The following is a 16539-nucleotide window of genomic DNA, read 5'->3' as shown; positions in this document are numbered from 1 at the left end:
AACACAGTTGTGAAATAATTTCTCTCAGAGAATAATACATTAGTTAGTATATACTCTGTATGTGATTCTAAGTTTAGAAGCTACTACTCAGAATCTAAAGTATCTAGTACACAAAATTCAAGTAAGAAAAAGCATCAGTGGACCATTCTATGAGTAATGTATTGTTCATTTTCAAATATATAATGTGCTCATGAAAATTCTTACAGCTCATGAGGAAATTATGAATTCTAAAGTGTATACATTCAAGTGCAAAATAAAAGACAATTCAAATCACTGTGTTGGACACATGAAACTAATATAATAGTGGATGTAAATTCTAATTCAAAAAATAAGATAGTTGATCAAAAAGGCAATTTAGTTGTATTATAAAGAAAAAATGAAACATAATCAGCATAAGTTCTAAGCAAAGTATACAGAAAAGAGAAGTTTACTAGTTCTTCAACAAGCTGATTAAAAACACTTACAACCTCTTCTCCTCCTCCTTACCAGCATCTCTTTAAAAGACGACTCCTTTCATGACATCTTCTCTAATTAATATGAAAGTCAGTTCCACATTCCCCAGAGTCCTACTCTGACTATAGAAGCAATTAATTTTCTTTTCACTTAAGATTCTATAATGAAGTTTTACCCTTTGACAGAAAAAAGTAATTTATTCACTCAAATGTTTATTCAGAAGATGTTATATCCTTCATATTGGTAGCAGAGCCTGACTTAAAATGTGTCTGCAAAACTGAAAAAAAAATCACTTACTCACATAGTGAAACATTAATTAGATTAAATATCAGGCACTAGATTACACACTGTGATACCAAAACCAAACTAAGCCAAATCAAAACAAACAGGGGAAAAAAAAAAAGTCAAACAGAGTAAGTTTCAGTCCCTAGTTTCCAGAAACCAACACTATAATAAATGTAACAATAGTCAGAAATCACTCTGGATAAGTAAAAAGGAATTAGGTCATCGTAGCCCTCATAAAGGCAACATGAAGACTGACTTAGTCAATGGCTTTCAGACAAAGGCTACCAGAAACACTCCTGTAGATTAACAAGGTTTATTTATTTGTTGCAAGAAGTCATGGCATATAATAGGGAACTATTGGGATATGTCGCTAAGAGGATGTTACAAATAGTTTAGAGGGCTTGGGCTTGTGTAAAGTGATACAGATGGTCAAGGAAGCAAAGCTTTGCCTTTATTAGATACTGTAAGGAAGTGAAGGTGATTCTGTGATTGCTGTGCTTAATCATTCAGTCATGTCTGACTCTTTGTGACCCCATGGACTGTAGCCCCCATGCTCCTCTACCCATGGGGATTCTCCAGGCAAGAATACTACAGTGGGTTGCCATGCCCTCCTCCAGGGGATCTTCCCAATCCAGCGATCAAACCCAGGTTCCCACATTGCTGGTGGATTCCTACCAGCTGCACCACCAGGGAAGCCCAAGAATACTGGAGTGGGTAGCCTTTCTCTTCTCCAGGGGATCTTCCCAACCCAGTTATCAAACCAGTGTCTCCTGCATTGCACATGGATCATTTACCAGCTGAGCTACCAGAGAAATCCATGATTCTATGATTGGGTGTCTTAAATTTTCTTATCTAGGTTGCAGGAAGAATGTAGAAAGGCTAAAGCTATGATTAGTAAATGAAATGATCTACCATATTAGTGAAGAGGAAGGATATTTGGGTCATTTTGGGTAGTATGGACCAGTGGCCCCCAGTCTTTTTAGACACCAGGGACCAATTTCATGGAAGACAATTTTTCCTTGGACCAGGGAGGAGGATGGTTTTGGAATGATTCAAGTGCATTACATTTATTGTGCACTTTATTTCTATTATTATTACATCAGGTCCGCCTTAGATCATTAGGCATTAGATCCCAGAGTTTGGGGACCTCTGGTTTGGACAGTGTCCGTGGTTTTTACTGTATTGAGACATGATTACATAATGGTCACATTTCTGTTCTGATCCATCATGATCATGGGGTGGCCTTGTCTGACATTAGCACTGTGAGCAGTTCGTCATACTTAACATGAGAACATGACAGACTAGCTGCCAGCACTACTACAGTCTCCAGCATCTCCAAGGCCCAACAGTGGTGCCAAGCTAGCTCCTGGGTCTCAGTGGCTGCTCTCCTCTTTCTCAAATGAATATAAACAAAGGCAAAAACGATACTAGCTATGTTTTAATAAGTTCGCTTTGGCAGAAGTGAGGTGAAAACCTCTAAAGGAACACAACATTAGTGGCTGTGAAGGCAGCTAGGGACTGTCATCTTAAACGAAGTGAGCTATGACGTTAGCTTTAATCAGGGTTCTGGTGAAGGGAATAGAGAGGACTGGACAGTTTTAAGAGTTGTTAAGGGAATGAGATTAATTGAACTTGTCAAAGGGTAGACTTATCAAGGGTAGGAAAAAAAAAAATCTAGATGACCCAGTTAGCTTTCAGGTATCTGGGTGATGCTGCTGGAAAAGGAACAGTAAAAAGAAAGAATAAAACAGGGTTGGGGAGATTGAAGTTTAAGTTTTCAGGTGGATAATCAATTAAATGTGCCTATTAGGCAATGAAATATACTGGACTGGGCTTTAGGTGAAAGACATAAGCCAAAGACCCACATTTGGGGATCATGAGAAAACAGATGCTATTTGAATGGGAAGTAATGAGGATAATCTAGAGAGAAAAACAAAGGAAGAATTGTGGAGGATTTCAGTGTTAAAGGAAAAACAAAATGAAACAAATGGGCAAAAACATAAAAAAGGTAAATAGTGAATAGTATCCCGAAATCCAAAAGAGGAAATACTTTCATGAAGGACTAACTAAGAGGTTAATGGAGTCTAGTCCTATAGAGAAGTTAAGGGGAAAAAAAAAAAAACAAACCACGTATATGTTTATAGGAGAGGAAGATTTTCTCAAAGATGGAAAAGCAGCCTGTTTAAAGGCTGATTCTTTAGCATCAGAAAACAGGGAGAGATTGAGAAAATGCAGGTGGGGTTAAATGAAAACAGAATCCTGAGGACACAGACAGTGGAGATATCGAACAACACCCGTGCCCTGGGATTAGTCCTAAGAAGTCAAAGCAGTCTCTTTCACTGAGGCAGAGGAAAAGAAAGAGACCATGAACACAAATACATGAAATATAAGAGATACTATTTTAACTAAAATAAGAGGGAAATTCACCTACTGTAAATGGTGGGGAAAAGTTTAAGAGACCCATTAAAATTTGAAGTAATTATGGACAGAAGTTGAGAAATTTACTAGGAAAGTATGGAAAGCTTAGGAAGAAGTACTGATGAGTCTCTTAAAGTGTGGCAGTTTAGAAATGGAGTAATGAAGTGTCTAATGTATTGTTAATTCAAGTGGGTAGGTGAATTGAGGAGATGAGAGAAATGGAAGCTTTTGGAGACAGCAAGACACCCCAAATGAACTGAGATTTTTAAGGATTAAGGCACAATTTGGGTGGAGGAGATTGAAGGCTTTGGCATCAGGTTCACAATGAGAAAACAATAGAATAAACTGGTGAATGACAGATGGCAACTTGACATGAAACACAGGGAAGAGAGAGTTTTACATAAGAGTGGTATCTTTGGAACTGACCCTGAGAAGTGAGTAGACTAGCAATCGCAAAGGAGTCGGGGAGTGAGTCATTAGTCTTTGTGGTGATCCAAGGGTAAAAGTCTTTTCTGTGTATGAACAGAATGGGTCTACGGGACAGAAAGTTTGTTTTAGAAGAAGGGTTTCTGAGTGTAAAGTGAATGAGGTGAGAAAGCACACAGAAGGGGAAGTGAGACAGAGGAAAAGCGTACAGAAGAGCACAGTGATGAGGATATACGAAAGGACAGGTGAATAGAGGTTCCTATATTCTTAGTGGCAAACACAAATAACAGAGATAATGGAAACAAATTAATTGGCTTGAAGATTTCCAACAGAACTTGGTGAAAAATTGACCTGATAAGGCTAGCTTCCAGGAAGAGCCCAAGGCCTGTTGACCTGAACAGCAAGGAGGAAGGCTTTCAGGAGAACATTGGAGAAGTATAAAATCACCTTATATTAAGAAGAGGTTGTTTTGGGCTTCTCTGGTGGCTCAGTAGTAGAGAATCCTCCTGCCAATGCAGGAGACATGGGTTCAATCCCTGGTCTGGGAAGATCCCACATGTGGCACAGCAACCAAGCCCATGCACCACAGCTATTGAGTCCATGCTGCAGAGCCAGGGAACCACGATGACTGAAGCCCCACATGCCTAGAGCCCATGCTCTGCAGCAAGAGAAGCAGCCACAATGAGAAGCGCACAGAGCACAACTAGAGAGGAGCCCCCACTCGCCACAACTAGAATAAAGCCTGCCCAGCAATGAAGACACAGCACGGCCAAAAATAAATAAATAAAATAAAACAACAAAAAAAGAGAGGTTGTTCTGCTGTAATTCCTAACTTACATTAGCATGTGCTCAGTTCAAGAAGTTGAGTAGCTCTATACCTGTAAACTCATTGGAAAAGACTCTGATGCTGGGAGGGATTGGGGGCAGGAGGAGAAGGGGACGACAGACGATGAGATGGCTGGGTGGCATCACCAACTCAATGGACATGAGTTTGAGTGAACTCTGAGAGTTGCTGATGGACAGGGAGGCCTGACGTGCTGCGATTCATGGGGTCACAAAGAATTAGACACAACTGAGCAACTGAACTGAACTGAACTGAACTGAAACCTGTAAAATCAGCTGGAAAGTCTGAACTGTGGCAACATTGACAGCATGAGTGAAGGAACATCTAGGAGTCTAGTCAAGTCTCAGAGGGTGCACTGATCTTAAACCTTTACAGACATAGAAACCACCTGTGGGTCTTTTCTAAATGCAAACTGATTTATCAAGCCTGAAAACAATCCTACAGTTCTAAGCTCACAGGTGATGCCAATACTGGTTGTCCAGGGTCCACACTGTCAGTAGAAAAGTCCCTAGAACTCAACTCTTAAATAAGTGTATTATGTTAATTATATGGATAAAATACATGGTTAATAGAGAAGGAACATTTCTGTCTGATTTAAAAATATATAAAATTGAAGGGATGCTGTCCTAGGATATGATAACTGGGTGAAAGTGCTTGACTGCATCATTCATTTATTCAAGTGAAAGATGAAAAAAGAGGGAGTGATATTTAGCCATTTTTAATGGATGCCTAAAAATGAATTAATACCACTCAAGTTCATGAGACGGGCCTCCCATGTGTTCATAATAACCTACATAAATGGACAGGTGAAGAAGCAAGAAAATTTATGCATGCAAAAAATGCATATCCATCATCATTGCTTTGCATTTCTCTCAAGGATTTTTTAATACCTATACATTATATTTAGCCTGAAGGAAATGTCTAGGTAAATCATTCCACGTCTTATTTTAGTAGGCAATTAAGAATGATGTTGTTATTTCAGAATATGAGAGGAGAAGTTGATAAAGGTGACTCACCAGGCATCAGAAAACCACTCATACAATATTGTATATATATATATATTTTAGCACTTTCAGTCTCTCATTGCTGACACTATTGACTAAATGTAAATTGCTTCTAGGCAACCATATGATAACAGGAAACTTTTGAATTTACAGTCTTAAAATGTTAGAGCTCAATCTTCCTGCTTGATCAGTTATTTTAAGATACAGAAATAGGATGGCAAATGAGGTGGATGAAACTGGAGCCAATTATACAGAGTGAAGTAAGCCAGAAAGAAAAACACCAATACAGTATACTAACACACATATGTGGAATTTAGAAAGATGGTAATGATAACCCTGTATGTGAGAAAGCAAAAGAGACACAGATGTGTAGAACAGACTTTTGGACTCTGTGGGAGAGGGAGAGGGTGGGATGATTTGGGAGAAGGGCATTGAAACATGTATACTATCATGTAAGAAATGAATCGCCAGTCTATGTTCGATACAGGATACAGGATACAGGATGCTTGGGGCTGGTGCATGGGAATGATCCAGAGAGATGATATGGGGTGGAGGTGGGAGGGGGGTTCAGGATTGGGAACTCATGTACACCTGTGGCGGATTCATGTCAATGTATGGCAAAACCAATATAGTATTGTAAAGTAAAATAAAGTAAAAGAAAAATTTAAAATAAAAAAAGGATGGCATATAGATAAGTAGATTGCTCAGATAGATAAAAATTTTAATTAGCTAATAACATGTCTATTCAAGGTGATTCATACTTTCAGTGGGTCAATATGTCACATGAACTCCAAAACATAGAGTGCATCTTCTCTAAGTAATTTTCTATTTGTAGAATTCCCTCAAAAAACTATAACAAAGAATATACCTTCAAATAAGTACATTCAAATAAGACATTTTGCTATTTTCTACTACACATATTATCCTCCATTTTAATTTTAAAACGAAATTATTAACAATATAATCATAATTCCCTTTTCTTGAAACTGTTTATAAATAGTCCATTATTAAGCTGATAACAGAATATATCAAAGCCAACAAGGAATTTAAAATAACTTTCCCATTTATAAAGTCAGCGCTCAGAAATGTTGATGAAATTATTTTTCCCTCTAAAGTAGCCTTAAAAAAGAATTATTTTCTCATAAAAGACATATTTTTTGTTCTCCAAAAGTTCCAACCCCACAGCAAGTATTACCTTGTATCTATATTAGTGTTGTATTTGTAAAAATCTAACGATTTTGTAATTCATGAAATCAAGTGATTGAAAGATAAAGCAGTGTTAATCCACATATGAGATCCTCCTATAACTAAAAGTATTTAACATTCAGGATACCTGCTTCTTTAGCCTTCCCATTGAAAATATTTACTCTTCCTGTTAGAAATTCCCTCACAAACTATTGCAAATTACCTACCAAAATGGATGTTCATATGTCAAAGTCGAAATATCAAAGCCTTGATAATGTCCCTGAAGATGAATACAGCTCTTATTAAATTAATAAAAACTGCATTGTAAAGGATAAAACTATAATGTCTCAGTAGGGAATAAAAACAGCAAACGATCTCTTATAAATAAATACTGAAGAAGGTTGGGTATCTTTTAGTTATGGCAATATAATACATAAATATCCAGAAAATACAACTATGTTGTGATTTATGATAACTATTAATGACTACAAAGTATAACATTTTGATGATAGTGAGAACACAAAGAGAGTCTATAGTATTTGTAAAGATCAGGTCTTTTCTTTTCCATTCCATTCTGCAAGCCTACTAAAATCCCGGCCTTCAGATGAAAGAACAATGTATGAAGGGAAATCAATATGACTTTATGCTACAAAATTGCTAATTTACAGCTTAATAATATAAAAGTTAAAGAAGGTTAATGAAAAGTATTTGTGGGCAGTCACCACAGAATCAGGAAAGACTTCTCTAGGCTAAACTTTGATTCTACTTGATATGTAAAACATATTTTAAAGATATATTTAAAAGCAGTATAGCATACCACATTAATCTTTTCAACTCTAAGAAAATCATAGAGTTCAGAGCACAGGGTTTACAAGCACCAAAAATTAGAAAAATACATAAAAATTAATGCATAACCTACATTGACTTTTTCTTTAAGGTCTGAGAAGTTGCCTTCCTTCCGATAGACTGCAAATTCAGGACTCTGCAACACGGCTTCTGAACGAGTAATCCAACTGTGAAGTTCAGTTATATCGACATCCAACCTAAGACAGGGAAGAATAAGGATCATTATTTCTTGATTATCTCTTTCTTCTGTATGGGAAAAAAAAGGCAATCTATCCACATTTACCATTCTCTCCCAATCTGAAACTTCTGCCTGATGCCCCTATTAATGTTAATATCACTACTATTTCCCTAGTCAGGTTGGCTCAAAATTTGGAGTCTTCTTTGATCTGGTCTTATGATCACTGCTACTGCTAAGTCACTTCAGTGTGTCCGACTCTGTGCGACTCCATAGACGGCAGCCCACCAGGCTCCCCCATCCTTGGGATTCTCCAGGCAAGAACACTGGAGTGGGGTGCCATTTCCTTCTCCAATGCATAAAAGTGAAAAGTGAAAGTGAAGTCGCTCAGTTGTGTCCGACTCTTAGCGACCCCATGGACTGCAGCCCACCAGGCTCCTCCGCCCATGGGATTTTCCAGGCAAGAGTACTGGAGTGGGGTGCCATTGCCTTCTCCACTGATCACAGAGGTAATCTTATTCATCTCAATGTAGAAACGACCTGTACACTATCTCCTATAAGCTACTCTTCAGCCCTTGCTTGAATGTCTGCATTGATTGAAAAATCAGTATTTTCCAAGATAAATCATTTCTTGGGAACATATTCACAACAAACAAAGATTCCTGTTGGTAGCCCCCATTGAACCGTACCTAGAATACTCACATCCTTCATGTCTTCTACACAGCGATACTGAGGCTGCATTTGGTCACGTGACTGTCTATGGCAAATGAGCTATTGGTATGTGTAATGCAAGCACAGGCTTGATTAGTGCTTGCACCTTGGATCTTGTCTTCATGGAACATACATTCTGAGAAGGCATGCATTTTATAAGAATTTCAAGGATCCTAAAGTGCTTGAAGGAAGCTCACTCTTGCCAGGCAGAGAGAGGACAGGATAAAAGCAAGTGGTACAGAAATGGCAACCAACTTCAGCATTCTTGCCTGAAAAAAGCCCCATGGACAGAGGAACCTGGCAAGCTACAGTCCATGAGGTCGTGCAGAGTTGGACACGACTGAGCAGGAGTGCCAGGCAAGTGAATAAAGCCTCCTTTGACCTTCTGACCCAACTCAAACACCAGCTGAATACATCTAAGTGAGTGCTTCAGCTGACTTCACTTAGAGCTACAGAACTGCCCACGTTGCAGGATTGTGAGATATGACAAATAACTGTTGTTTCAAGCCATTACATTTTGAGGTGGGTTATTTATGCTGCAAGAGATATGTGATCATCTACACTGTTATTCTCAAACACTCATTTTTTTTGCAGAGATCTATGGAGCTAATGGAAATAAACTATTCACTCTGATTAGGTGATTCAGATCCAGTTAAAGCAGACATTTTCAGGGAGTCACAGATGAGTTGCAAGGGTGGAGAATGTCTAGGAATCACTTGAAATTTCAGGCACAATTCTGAATGCATGTGTGTTTTTCTTGAGAAAGAATCTATATATTTTATCACCATCTGTAAAGAATCTATGATCAAGGGAATTTAGAGACCATCTAATCCAATCGATTATAAAACAAAATAGACAAAAGTATCCAGAAAAATAAACTTATTCAATTTTCACATGAAACATGTGGAGTATACCAAAAATACAAACATGAGATTTTAAGACACCAAGTAATGTACTGTATTCACCATGCTATAGTTTTTTTTTTTTTCCTCCAATACAACCCTCTACCAGTTGAAATCAGCTGTTTAAATCTTCTAGAATAGCGGCCCCGACATTTTTGGTTCCAGGGACTGGTTTCACAGAACACAGTTTTTTCCAGGGACTGGGGGTGGGGGTGGAGATGGCTTCTGGATGACTCAATTGCATTACATATATTGTGTTCTTTATTTCTATTATTGTTACATCAGCTCCACCTCAGATCATCAGACATTAGGTCAGGCAGGTTGCAGACCCCTGCAATAGAAGATATCTGATGGTCAGCCTACCCTACTCCTAGTTATTTTGATGATATTCCTTGGTTTGTGAGTATCTTACTTTTCTTAAAATTTGATTCCTAACAAAATCATATGAGGGGTGTTTACTATAATCAGGAAAGAATAGACAAGTATCTTCTTTCTTTATGAATACTTTCATAGATATGGCCTTTAAATCAAACAAACCTGTGAAGAATTTTTTTTTTTGTTTTGGTTGCAGGCTATTGTTTTAAAATTAAACTGATAAAAAGTTTCACAGAACACAAAACATTTCCAAAAGCATGGCCTCCTTTGCTTTCTTACAAGCCTGTGCTAAATAAAGTATGATCCATCTCTTTGCTGTATGAGGAGATGGAGGCTCAGAGAAATTAATTAATTGATCTCAGATTGTTAGTACCATAGGGAAGAAACTTAATTCATCTTGTTCACCATTATATCCTTCACTTCAAAGAGTGCCTGATTCATAGTAATAAGTATTTACTGAGTTTCTTATTTACCAAGGCTACCCAACTAGAAATAGGAAAAAGAAAAAAAAAAAAACAGAGATCAGAATTCAGATATCTTTTTATTCTAAATCTCACATCACTGAATGTCAATCCTTTATTTCATTTGGATATGAATCATACATTGTATTGGTGTTTCATTTTATCATACATGGTGGCTATCTCTCCTACATTTGATTTTTGCAGAAGTTTAACTATTAGGTCTCCTATTTCTGTGTTTGCAATGTTGATTTAAAAAGAGTCCTTCTGCATGCTACCAAAAATCTTTCTCATTGATGTTAATTAAAATTAATAGCTTTCAACTTTGGTAATTTAGTCACCCTGCAAATCCAGTGCATGTTTCCCACAAGAATGTATTAGGAAGGACATTTTTTTTTCCTTTAGCCCAGTATAAACATTGGTGTGTCTCTACCTGTGGGCATTCACTTTGCCAGTATATAAGGCAGGCCGGGAGTACTGGGATATTAATAGCTTAGTTATGGGAGAGTCAGGGATAGTTGGTAGATAAATAACATAGCTCCCTTGCCCTTCAGTGCAACCACCCTGAAGGATATTACACCCAGTATCTCAAAAGGTTCCCAGCTGGAATGCAGTTGCCATTGATAATCTGCTCATGTATCATCTTGTGTTGGCTGCCTTTTCATTATCTCACTTCCTTACTTTGCTTCCTGGGATTACTTCCTAAATTAATTACCTGCTTCAAAATCTTTCGTCTCCAGATCCACTCTTGTGGAAGCCATACTAAGGCAATGATCAACAACCTCAAATGAACCCCGCATCCTGCCATGTTTAATTTTTTCACCTTGAGCTCTGACTCTCCACAGGAACTATTTTAAACTTTTCCCAAAGCTCTCAAAGCTCTGATCTGTCTTCTTTCTCCATCTATCAACAGATGGCATTGATTCCTACTTGATGGAGAAAAGCACAATTATCAGATTAGAATTTATTTCACTTCTACTTCCTATGCCCAAATAGTCAATCTTACCTGCCCGTGCCCTTCTCATTCCCTTCCAAATGAGTGAGTTTCTCTTCTTTTAGTTAAACATTATTGATGGAAGACATAGTAATATGCCTTTGTTACCCAAATGTTATTGACTGGAGACATGTCGATACATTTTTAGAGAGTGATACAATTAATATCACCTTGTGAAATTCTTACAGATTAAAATTGATCAAGGGTTCATTATACAACTTATGATTGTTGTTATTATTCACATTTTGCTCCATCAGGTTTTTGTTCCAACTTGTGTATATTATAAATGTAAAATTTTCAAAAATGATGCATCACAAAATTTTAGGTGAAAAATAATTTTTCAGCGAATTTTATGCAGATATTTGCTGATTCTCCAAGTGACATATATACTAGTGTCTCAGAAGATGACAGTTCTTCAGAATACAGTTCTGATTCAGACAATGTGAATATTAGACCAACAAAAAAAATTGCTAGTGACTGATTCTGATACAGAAAGTGAAAATGAAACTCACAGTGCTGGAGAATGCTGTTTTCCTTCTGGAGAAAAGTGGATTGAAAATAACATTTAACAAAAATCAGAAGACTTTACAGATGTGTCAGGTGTAACTATTGAATGTAACAACACACAAAGTATTAGTGAAATAACAGAATTAGTTTTTGGCTAGCCAAAATAAAAATCACCAGCCACAGGCATTACTTTCTGCAAAAATCTCCCAGTCAATAATGAGTTAAAGCCAACCCCTCTACCTGCATTTGGTACTTCATTCTCTTATTTCTTCTCAGTATCTGAGTGTATCAGTTGTTGTTTTTTTTTTTTTTTTTAATCTATCCACTGTAAATTCAATCCCTCTCTCTCAAGTTAATTCTTCATATGGAAATTTAAACATATTTTATTTGATTCCTTTATTAAAAATCAATACTCTGTTGACCTCCAAATTCCTCTCTTGCCATTCTCTTATCTTCTAAAGGGCAAATGTTTTGCAAGAGTTGTCCATTTTCCTGTCAGGTCAGAGGAGCCTGGCAGGTACCGGTCCATGGGGTCGCAAAAGAGTTGGACATGACTGAGCAACTAAACAGCGATAACATATGACTCTGACACAGCTATCTCTAATTCAAGCATTTCTTCTGAGCTCCATAGCTACATAATCATCCTCTAACTCTCTGACTCCACTTGCATGCCATAAGAACTCTTTCAACATCAAGACTTAATGTTTGAATTTCTCTCCCAAACCGGTACCTTCTCAGTGTCCCTCAGACCTGTGAATGGCATCACCATCTATCACCTTTGATATCCTCTTCTCCCTTCCCTCCCATATTTAGCAAAGTCTAATCCATCAAATATTCTATTTCTTCTGAATTTGTCTGCTTCTCAGGATCTCCTCAGTTGGCATCCTCATTGATCTTACTGTTAAATGTGACAAAAACTACTGCAATGGCCTCTCAACTGGTTCTAGGCAATCTTTCTGAGATTCTCCCATCTGTTCCATGCACCACGTGAAAGTATCATTTCTAAAACATACCTAATTATGTAACTTTCATTCATTTAACCATGCAAAGATTTTCTATTTTTCTTAGCATAAAGAGAAAAATTTCAGATCTCTTAACCCTGTACTTTAGTTTGTTCTTTATTCAACTACTTCTAGAAACAAAACTCGCTTCAAGTTTCGTAGGGAACCAAGGAGACATACTTCAGTCTGTCCCTCCTCCAATGAAGTGAAACCCTTCATTGACTTTTATCCACCTTTCCACTGGAAACTTTCTATAAATATTTTGGAAACTTGACTTCTTGATATAATCCACTTTGCCCACTTTGGTGAAATTTGTCCCTTCTCCTTTACACTAATCTGACTAAATTACACATCAAAAATGCTAACTCATAAAGGTGAGATGTGAATATCCACCATTCAATGTCAACTTTTCCCTTTATTCTTGGTTTATCTGGTCTCACACCCTTCTGATTCAGAGTATCTCTAGTAAAGGTGGCTCACATCTGCCTACAAATCCATGAAACTAAAACTTGACTCAAGATGCTAAGCTGGCATCACAGCTGGGTGAGATTTACTAAGGCCTATATTGGAAAAAGTTTTTCCTAGGCCTTTACAGTGGTCTTGTTTGCACATGTGTTATAATTATCCCTTACCACCATCTCCAATCAACTGCAAAGGAAAAAGGCAGAGGATATTTACTCAGTTTGAAAGTAAATAATTTTCCCCAAAATCCTATACTTTTAGACATCTGTCTTTCTGAAAAACAGGAAATTGTGTATGTTTCCTTTCAAAACCCAATTCCCCCTTCGCTTCTGCCACAAAATATATACTAAGTGCTTAATATATGCCAGACATAGAATTAAATTCCACAGATAATAGAGTTGAAAATGCAGTAGTCCACATTATTAAGGAGTTTGATGTAGCGAAGCATCCATTTGACAACAAATGCTTTAGACATCAGATGGGGGTTCAGCTCATACTGTGACTTTTGTTTAGGATAATCAAGAAACACCTTTTCACTGAATCAAGATTAAATCAGTGTCTACTCAGAGGCTTTGCCCAGTAAATTGGTTTTCTCTACACAAGGAAGGCTTTGTGGAGTCAACACCATGGTAACCGTCTGCTTGCTGCTCAGACTATGTAGAGTTTAAGGGAGGCCAGGGCACCAGTTGGCATGTAGTTCTAATAACTCAGATCAATTCAGGCAACAGGATGAGAAATTTCATAGAGAGGCCTTTCCTCATTCCATGTTTTTGTTTGGCTGGTTTTATAGATTTGAAACTAGATTGCAAAAGATACTTGAACTTGCCCTTGACATAAGGATCTTTTAGAGAGTGATTATACTCTCTTGATTTACAGATTTAATTTGAAGGGACTTCAATTTTTTTCTAGGGAATTGGTGAGTCAAATGCTTTACCTAGGGGAAAAAAATATCTGTTCAAATGCATAAGCATCAATATGGTGCACTTTCTTTCTGAAAAGGAGTGGAATAAAGTATCTATGAGCCTGTACTATTCTCACCTGTTAGACTTTCTTTTTCTCTTTTCTTTGATCACTGTGACATCTTCATTCCTGGGCAACAGGTGGAACCTAAACCAAACTCTTATATGTTTTAAACTCTGAGCTATCACTCATCCAATATTCTGTTTACATTATTTTTTTCTGTTGCTTCCACTTGAGCTTGTTTCTTCAACTATGATTTCCTTACTAAAACTTTTTCTACATCAATGTAATACACAGTCAACCTATATTTCAACATCGAGCATTTAATATCATCCCTTTAGAGTTCTGGGACTTAAATGTCAGATGCTAGTACGTGTTTTTCCTCTAATATTTTGCCAGTAGGCATCCACATCTCTGTATGCCAGCAATGAGGATGGAAGGGAAAGCAGTGGCAGAGTTTTCAAAAGGCTTCCTGTGCACTCTTACTGAGTGCCAATGGCCCACATTCAATGCTTAGTCTCAGTGACATTTCCATTGCTTTTAGCAAAATGAACAAGGTCTCCTTCTTGGCTCCTACTCAGACCCTGGCGTCCAAGTAACAATTGCACATTTATTTTATTCCTTATCAATTTGGCAGCTATTGCTTCATCACTTTCTATGCTTTGCCCCCTAGTTTTCACATTTTCACTGGCGTTGAATATTTTTCACATATCCTTGCTGAGATGTATGGCAAATTAACGGACTCCCCTGAGGTAAATGCATACATGTTTCTAAAATGGATGCCATTCTCCCCAGCATTTTGCCATTGGTATTTTCTATCATGCTTTGTACTACCGTAGGCTGGCTATTTAATCACCAACTGAAGACATCAGACAGATGTAACTCAGGTACCGTTTCAAAATCCTGAAGAATAACAATGAAGAGTTATTTTCAATACATATGAAATCTTGGATTCTGTGCCTGTATTTTTCTTCCTTCATAAAATCACTCATTTCTACTAATTCTTTTTTTTTTTCACTTTTAAAACTCTCACAAAATATTGATAATGAACTGACATAGACTAAGTTGCTTGTAGTGGACCTCTACGCCATTGGAATCAGCCCATCATTAAAATTCCTTATGACTCATTCATCTTACTCTCATAACATACTTCACTCTGTACTTAATGTATTTCTATGTTATTACAGACTCTATTCCTTAAATCCAGTCTAACTTTATCTAACTTAAAATTCTCTTTAAGAAAATTATGACTTCTATTTACAAAATGATTTTCTTCCTAAGTGTTGATGAATATTTTGTGCTATTTTTTTCAAATATGTCCTAAAATCTCATCTTTGTTTTTATTCATGATTATCAATTTTAGGGACTTCCCTGATGCTCTGGTGGTTAAGACTGCATGCTCCCAATGCAGGGGTCTTGGGTCTGATCCCTGGTCAGGGAACTAAGATCCTGCAGTGTGGACAAAAAAAAAAATCTAAAAAGTTAGCAATTTTGAATTGTCAACAGTATATCATTGTATGTAAATTGTGCTCCATGATAACTCTGCTAATTATGTCAGAAGAGCCTCTTAACAGGTGCTGACTATGTTCTGTTAATATAGTGACTGCCATATAAAGTATTTAACTAAGATGACACATTTACATAAACTTTAATTCAGTCGCTTTCAGTATACCACTTGGAACTCATCATTCCCAAATGTGTAAACTGTGAAAGGAGAACTCCTTCACGTTCCCAGACTTAAACTAATTTGATTAGTGAGCTAGGTTATGAATAGCCCTTTTACATCTTTAAACATCTTTGCATTTCATAAAGATGTACAAGCTTCACCTTTAGCAGCCTGAAAGTTGAGTATTAACGTTTGTGAAATACATTAACTCTTGCAGGATCCTAAGGCTGTAGGCTTAGACCAGGTGACTTAATAGATCAAAAATTTAATGTACATGTTAATTAGCTAGAACACAAGTTTTCATGTTCATGGAAATAAAATTATGACTCTTGCTTACTGATACAACAATGTGGAATAAATCAGCCTGGAGGTGAGGCAAGACTTTTAAATTTTGCTTATTTTACGTTTTAATAATCATCTTTCTTCTTCCAGATTTTTAGAACATAAGAACACATTTTACTTTCATATTCAGTTCAGTCACTCAGTCGTGTCCGACTCTTTGTGACCCCATGGACTGCAGCACGCCAGGCCTCCCTGTCCATCACCAACTCCCAGAGCTTGCTCAAACTCATGTCCATTGAGTCGGTGATGCCATCCAACCATCTCATCCTCTGTCATCCCCTTCTCCTCCTGTCTTCAATCTTTTCCAGCATCAGGGTCATTCCCAATGAGTTGGCTGTTCCCATCAGGTGGTCAAAGTATTGGAGCTTCAGCTTCAGCATCAGTCTTTCCAATAAATATTCAGGACTGATTTCCTTTATGATTGACTGGTTTGATCTTCTTTCAGTCCAAGGAACTCTCAAAAGTCTTCTCCAGCACCACAGTTCCATATTAGTATATGGCTATTTTTTAAATGCCTGACCATCT

General features: G+C 37.3%; 1 protein-coding gene across 1 annotated transcript in view; it reads right to left on the bottom strand.

The window, feature by feature from the left end:
- The window catches only part of DMD (dystrophin), a 1795368-nt gene that overhangs the window by 1489060 nt on the left and 289769 nt on the right, over positions 1–16539 (bottom strand). Inside the window, exon 13 of the mRNA XM_068961890.1 lies at positions 7535–7658. Within this exon, the coding sequence (XP_068817991.1) occupies positions 7535–7658 (124 nt within the window). The remainder of the gene's footprint in view (positions 1–7534; positions 7659–16539) is intronic.

This window comes from Capricornis sumatraensis, chromosome X, assembly GCF_032405125.1.
Source record: "Capricornis sumatraensis isolate serow.1 chromosome X, serow.2, whole genome shotgun sequence".
NCBI classification, from domain to species: Eukaryota; Metazoa; Chordata; class Mammalia; order Artiodactyla; family Bovidae; genus Capricornis; species Capricornis sumatraensis.
The sequence above is the reverse complement of the archived record's forward strand: the minus strand, read 5'-3'. Positions and strand labels throughout refer to the sequence as shown.